Raw genomic sequence first — 6,699 nt, forward strand, 5'->3', positions numbered from 1 at the left:
ATGTTTGAAAATTATCAATCGATAGTTGAAAATTCGCCTAACGTGAAGTAGAAAAAACTAGATTTGTAAATAAATGACTTCAAAAACAATTTCGAATTCTTTTTTATTTGTGTCAATGTGTTAAAAAGTTAAAAAAAATCTATTTTATTATTTTTTTGTACAAAAATGATAAAATTACTACGAAACTCACTGCCTTCAAAAACTCAAGAAATTCGTATTTTTTCAAACTCAATTACGCTTTGCACTTTGTTGAGTCTCTATAAGACCTCTAGAAATGTCAAAAATTTATTTGCTTCAATTTTAAGGTTGGTGATTTTTTTATTTTTGTCAATCTTTGGTATCCAAGCTCCTAAAAGGATTAAAATAACTTTTTAAGAAATTTTACTTGATGAGTTTCGTTCAATTTTGAAGTTTCCAATTTTTAAATTTTTGATAAAATTTTGGTGGATTTTTGGTACCCAATAACTTTCCAATAACTTCGGAATTATTGGCGCTAACTCTTTATGTTTGACACCGTTGGAAAGCACATTTAATTTAATAATAGTTATTAATAGTTAATTTCATAATAGTTATTTACCTAACGAGTTCGGAAAGATAATTTTCCCGCATGAGCACTTTGTTTTAGTGCGAATGCGAGAAAATTCTTTCCGAAAGAGTTAGGTAGAAGGTTTTTTCTCAAAATGATTCAAAAAAGATAATTTAACATTATTTAGTAATATACTATTTGGTGAGTTGCCAGCCCTGTCCGTTACTATGTTTTTATGCAAACAAAATTTAAAACATTAGCGTCATTTTATTTTGTAATTTTTCAAGTAGGTATATTTCTGTGAAAATGTGTTCTGACAAAATTTTGACGACGCCAGAAATTAAAAAAGCAGCAACCAACTCAAAAAAGCCGATCAAGGTATGAAAAAATGTACCAAAATACCAACCGTACAAAGCGACTTCCCCTAGTTCTTGTTGTAAAGTAAAAAACACCGCGGTGAGGGAAAATCGTTTTTCCAATCTTCGAAAATAAATGGAAAAATTCTGTTTCCAAGCACTGAGTACAAAAAATCATTGTCCTACCATAAATAGGTATCGAATCGCTGATAATTGAAAAAAGGTCCAAAATATAACTGTAACTTCAAAACTATTGCAAATTTTAGACGTCATCAACATTTTTTTTTAATGGAAACCCCTATTTTTTTTACCCATTTCGATAGATCTTTTAATTGTCGAAATGACAACATCAAAATATTAAATATTACAAATTTGCAAAAAAAATCATTCAAAAAGTGAAAAACGTAAGTTTTCATATCAACAAAAAACAAACATACAATATTGTAAATCAAGTTATTAGGAATATTGTATTTTTTAAAAAGAAAATTGACCTGTTCAGTTCAACAAAATATTTTCAGTTTTAATAAATAAGATTATTCCATAATTTTGCCCCTCATTGTATATGGTTTAAAACATTAACCATTTTGGATATAGATTAGCCGAAATTTACAAAATAAATAAAAGTAAAAAATGTTTTTGGCCCTAAGTAGCTACTTCAGAAAAATCTATTTCTATTCATTTCTAATGCAGTTTATGATAAATCCTTCTCTTTGATTAATAGATTTTCTCTTTGTGATTGATTCAAAAATTTCATTATGCATAAAGTTGTCATTTCCGGTGTAAATAATTATCCACACTGTTCTCTTTACTAGTTTTTTTTAAATATTAATGCTGTTCAACAAAACAAAAAAGTTTCTTATAAATTAAACTTATGCTTTAGTGTTGCTTGTTTTACGAAAATCTATTTCTATTCAATTATTTTCTTAATCAGTGGCCTAAATTTAGACCTGACCTAAAACAATTTATCAAATCGATGACAAAACTGTATCAAGATTAGTGGATTTTCTTCTTATCATTGCTTTAAAATTTCGCTTTGCATAAAACTGCCGTTTCTGGTGTAATTCCACCCATTGATAAACACGAGGAAACGATAAATTCCCGAGAAAAATTTGCTCAGCTGTATTTGCGGTATGCAATAATTTTTGCCTCGCAAACACCAGAATAACTAATGATTTGTAAACCGACTCGAATATAGACTATAGACTGTATAATTGGGTTGATAAATCGCCGCGACTCCTAAAACCTGCTAAAAAAAATGAGGGAAATTGCAGTACCTCGAACAGATAAATTATTAGAAATTTTTTCACTTATCTAATCAGTATTTGTGATAAGAGAAAATTCCTGTTGATCTCCACGATATAGTCTGTTTTTTTCACGTTTTAATTGTGACTGTGTGCCAAAATGCGAGTTTTAATAAGGTCAGCAGTGTCAGAATGCGAACTAAACGCATTGCCCAAGACTCCTTTCCGAGAAATTTTCGATGTAATGTGCAAAAATTTACTAATTTTTGAAAAATGGTATTTCGGGCTAATGTATAAAGGGCCTGATTTTGAAGATATCTGGCTAGATGGCTCCAAAAAGGTAATACAATTCTAACTTTTCAAATCATAATAAAATAATTTCAGTGTTTGAGAGACTTGAAAAGCATCGTCGAAAAACTACAATTCAAAGTCAAATATTACCCCGAAGATGTCGGCGAGGAACTTATCGAAAAGGCCACAGTTGAGTTATTTTTCGCACAAGTGAAGAATGATATTGCGAAAGACAAGATTTACTGTCCTGCTGACACCTGTGCTCTTTTGGCATCGTATGCTTTGCAGGCACAATTTGGGGATTACGCCGAAAGTAAAAGATTGACAAGTCAAATAAAAAAATTAATTCCAGACCGGTAATTTTATATAAATTGTGAAAATTTCGACAAAAATGTTATTTCAGTGTTTTGAATCAACACAAAATGGATATTTCGGAATGGGAAGACACAATTGTGACAATGTGGCAAAAGCACAAAGGTTTTGAAGAAGAAGATGCAATGATGGAGCATTTGAAACTAGCCCAAAATTTAGAAATGTACGGAGTGACTTTTTTCAAAATCAAAAACCGGAAAGGCACTGATGTGTTATTGGGGGTTAATGCTTTAGGTTTAGATATTTACAAACCCGAAGACAAGTAAGTAATACCCTAATTTGTTAATGAATAAATCAATTGAATAATTATAGGTTAAATCCTCAAATTTCGTTTCCTTGGGCCGAAATAAAAAACTTGAAATTCAAAGACCGAAAATTTGTCATAAAACCAACCGATAAAACAAGTCAGGACTTTGTATTCTTCACTTCCGATCCAAGAATGAGTAAAATGATCCTGAATTTGGGCATTGGAAATCACTCTTTGTATGTTAAGAGACGAAAACCTGAAACTACTGAAATTGTAAGAATGAAGGAACGGGCAAGAGAAATGAGGAAGAATCGGGAAGCCCAAAAGTACAAAAACTGCTAGAAAAATTTTGAAATCATAAAATTTATTTCAGGCAAAAATTGAATAAAGAGCGTGAGGCTCGTGAAGAGGTCGAACGCCGCGAAACCCAGTACAAACTCATGATCGAATCGATGAAAGAAGAGCTTGAAAAAAACAAAGCTAATCTTCTCGATGCCCAAAACACCATCCAGAAGCTCCAGCAACAGCTCGAAGAGCTTCAAAAATCCAAAGAAGAACTCGAGAAGCAACAGCAGGAACTGAAAGAAATGATGGAACGTCTGGAACACAGCAAAAACATGGAAGCCGCTGAGAAATTAGCCCTTGAAAAGGAAATTCAAGAGAAACAATTAGAAGTGCAACGTATCCAAGAAGAAGTTGATGCCAAAGATGAAGAAACCAGACGACTTCAAGAAGAAGTTGAAGAAGCACGTCGCAGAGAGGAAGAACTGAGACAACTGGAAGAAGAACGCAAACAACGCGAATTGGAGGAAGCGAAGAAAGGGGAAGAAAAAGAACTTGAAGCACTACCGGAAGGGGCCAATACCGAGCTTCCGGAAATCGTCGATGTCAATGATCAGCTCCGGGACCAACTCAAGGTTGGTTGGCCTGCCTTGTGGTTTAAAATAATTGAAAATTTCAGATGTTGCAACAAAAATTGGACGAGACGAGGAACCAAACGATGGATACGGACCTGGATAAGATACATCGGGTGAATTTGGCCGAAGGCAGGAACAAATATAAAACTTTAGCCGAAATCAGACGAGGAAATACAGTACGTCGCGTCGAAATGTTTGAAAATATGTAAAAAAATACAAAATAAAATATGTTTATTTTTTTACCATTACGTAATCGTGTTTTGGAACGTACCCCAACTTGTCAACTGTCAATTTTAACAGACACAACATAACCCAATTTTTAGCTAAAATAACAAATATGAAACGCGAATTTAAGTGGTGACCCAAAATGAGCGAATCTGAAAGTGGGACTTACACCCAAACATGGCTAGGTACCCCCTTATCGGACTTGTACAAAGGCCAAGGCCCGTGGGGCTTCGCTACCTCTCCTGTCACGCCCGCAAGGTACCACCACGTCCTGTTTGAGCTCCCCGTGACACTAAAAGAGCCCCCACAGCCCCATTATAACTCACAACCCAAGCACTGGGATGATGATTACGTCAGGATGCCTTACTCTTCTCACAGTTTATTTTTAGTCAAAGAAGTATGTAAAGACTTGTATAAATTATAAATGAATTTGTGTGTTTCTAGGATGGAGAGGAAGTGATAAAACCGCGCTGGGATGTCATAAATGAAGCCCTTTCGAAACCTATCAACTCTGTTGAGGAATTAGAAAAAGCAATAAACTCTTACAATAACAAGTTACCAAAATTTACAGCACTGCAACATTTTTTTAATGATGTAGTATTAGAAATAATGTAACTCTATAGTGACATAAAGTAATTTTAGGTTGTAGAAGAGGAAGAAGCGCAACATTTTTTTAGTTCATTATTACCCAAAATCATCCAACTTGCATTACGTTTACCTGAATTAGTCCCTGGAAGTATCCCACTGTTGAGAAAAAATCATTCAAAGTCGGTCAGTTTGAGCCAATTACAAGTTGCGTCACTGTTAGCAAATGCGTTTTTATGTACTTTAATCTGGAGGAAAAAAACTTCCGATACTTTCCCTGGTGTTAATTTCACAAAGTAAAAAACACCCAAAAATGTGTTTGTATTTAAAGAAATTTTGCAGATTATTCAACGCCGATGACCGAACTTTACGCCAAGAATGTGTAGCAGAAAAATTGAAGTGTATCATGCACTACTTCAAGAGAGTTACTACCAAAAGTAATAATCCAAAATGTAAATTTGAGTTAGTAAAAACGCGTTTTTAGCTCCTGCCGGTGTCATAACTTTCGAGCGTAAATTCGTCCCAAGGAACCAAATGCCACGATGGGACACTTTGGACAATAATTTAGGAAACACCAAAGTACATATCTCAAGCTCAGGGACGATAGAAGAAGCTGTAGGTTTTCTACAAGTAGATTTTGCTAATAAGTAAGTCGCAATGTAACGCTCATTCCAATCATGTAAAAATTAGATTTATAGGCGGCGGTGTCTTGTCTTATGGCTGTGTTCAGGAAGAAATCCGGTTCGTCATTTGCCCGGAATTGATAATCAGCCGCCTGTTCACCGAAGTGTTGGGCGACGGCGAAGCCGTCATTATCACCGGAATTGAGCGATACAGCAATTACTCCGGTTACTCCAACACCTTCAAATGGGACGGCCCCTTCATCGACGACACACCGTTCGACGATTACGGTCGCCGGAAAACAACGTTGGCTGTGATAGACGCGACCCAATTCACCAAATCCAAAGACCAATTCCACTGTTCGACGATTTTGCGAGAACTCAATAAAGTATGTCACACACCAAGAAACGCAGTAGTTGTATGTGAAATTTTCTAGGCTTATGTCGGGTTCAGTTGTCGCGAAAAACAAAACCTGGCACCTGTGGCGACCGGCAATTGGGGCTGTGGGGCCTTCAAAGGCGACCCTAATTTAAAATCGTTGATCCAACTCATGGCATGCAGCGCCTCTGGGAGAGACTTGGTGTATTACTCGTTCGGCGATGTCGAGCTCCGAGACGAGTTTTACAAATTGTATCTCTTCCTCGCCAATAAAAAAATCACAATATGTAATAACAAAACGCAAGTTTGGTTTATATTAATTGGTTGTTTTAGGCCAGCTGTGGCGGTATTTGTGCCGATTTTGCGCCGCAAATGTCACTTCTGACAAGTTGTATTCATTTATCCAACAATGCCACTTCGATTCCAAAACGCAGCCAACAATTAAACAATTTTTGTGTTTCACACAGAAGAGGAAACCTGATCTCAACTTGCCCTCAACGTCGACCGAGGAGGAAGTGAAAACGAAGAAAAATTTGCCGAACAGAACAGACGAGTTGAAAATTTCGAAGTCCGAGGCGAAGCCGAGTACAAAGTATCCGGTTTTACCGGTGACGATCGAGCGAAAACAAAGTCCAGTCAGTTCAGACGAAATTATACAGATCATAGATATCATAGACGGGAAAGTGGCGAAAAGTCCGGGAAATGACGACCAAGAGGAAAGTTTCCTGTCCAAGATTGATAAAATGAAGAAAAGCGAGAAGAGTGACGATTGCGAGATTCCCATGGAAGTTGAGGTGGAGCCCAAACCTGTCGGATTCATCGAAGATAAGAAGAGGAAGATTAGCGATTATTTCTCTAAAGTGACGAATCATGTCAACAGCTATTTGTAATTTCTTAATAAAAATGAATTATTTTATTTATTTTGTTGATTTATTGTCCT

General features: G+C 35.7%; 2 protein-coding genes across 2 annotated transcripts; both read left to right on the forward strand.

Moving 5' to 3' along the window:
* Positions 1–1,736: 1,736 nt before the first annotated feature.
* Positions 1,737–4,198, forward strand: LOC123006986 (moesin/ezrin/radixin homolog 1-like). The gene is made up of 6 exons (XM_044401973.1): positions 1,737–2,463; positions 2,508–2,770; positions 2,818–3,048; positions 3,099–3,359; positions 3,407–3,950; positions 3,995–4,198. Exons 1-6 carry the CDS (start codon positions 2,284–2,286, stop codon positions 4,157–4,159), a joined length of 1,644 nt encoding a protein of 547 aa, XP_044257908.1. The 5' UTR covers positions 1,737–2,283; the 3' UTR covers positions 4,160–4,198.
* Positions 4,199–4,229: 31 nt separating this feature from the next.
* Positions 4,230–6,679, forward strand: LOC123006985 (poly(ADP-ribose) glycohydrolase-like). The gene is made up of 8 exons (XM_044401972.1): positions 4,230–4,572; positions 4,620–4,769; positions 4,818–5,056; positions 5,103–5,197; positions 5,245–5,407; positions 5,451–5,769; positions 5,818–6,046; positions 6,093–6,679. The coding sequence occupies exons 1-8, from the start codon at positions 4,318–4,320 to the stop codon at positions 6,647–6,649; spliced, it is 2,007 nt and encodes a 668-aa protein (XP_044257907.1). The 5' UTR covers positions 4,230–4,317; the 3' UTR covers positions 6,650–6,679.
* The last annotated feature ends 20 nt before the right edge of the window (positions 6,680–6,699 follow it).

Source organism: Tribolium madens, unplaced genomic scaffold (genome assembly GCF_015345945.1).
Source record: "Tribolium madens isolate multiple individuals breed KSU strain unplaced genomic scaffold, Tmad_KSU_1.1 Scaffold_3;HRSCAF=73;Tcas5.2_LG2, whole genome shotgun sequence".
Classification (NCBI taxonomy): domain Eukaryota; kingdom Metazoa; phylum Arthropoda; class Insecta; order Coleoptera; family Tenebrionidae; genus Tribolium; species Tribolium madens.

What these genes read in the sequence shown, in the direction of transcription:
- LOC123006986 (XM_044401973.1), top strand. Translation starts at nt 2,284, where the DNA reads ATGCGAGTTTTAATAAGGTCAGCAGTGTCAGAATGCGAACTAAACGCA. An exon ending in GGCTAGATGGCTCCAAAAAG is followed by an intron (nt 2,464 to 2,507) that starts GTAATACAATTC and finishes AAATAATTTCAG; the next exon opens with TGTTTGAGAGACTTGAAAAG. An exon ending in ATTTACAAACCCGAAGACAA is followed by an intron (nt 3,049 to 3,098) that starts GTAAGTAATACC and finishes GAATAATTATAG; the next exon opens with GTTAAATCCTCAAATTTCGT.
- LOC123006985 (XM_044401972.1), top strand. Translation starts at nt 4,318, where the DNA reads ATGAGCGAATCTGAAAGTGGGACTTACACCCAAACATGGCTAGGTACC. An exon ending in CAAGAGAGTTACTACCAAAA is followed by an intron (nt 5,198 to 5,244) that starts GTAATAATCCAA and finishes ACGCGTTTTTAG; the next exon opens with CTCCTGCCGGTGTCATAACT. An exon ending in TTTTGCGAGAACTCAATAAA is followed by an intron (nt 5,770 to 5,817) that starts GTATGTCACACA and finishes GAAATTTTCTAG; the next exon opens with GCTTATGTCGGGTTCAGTTG.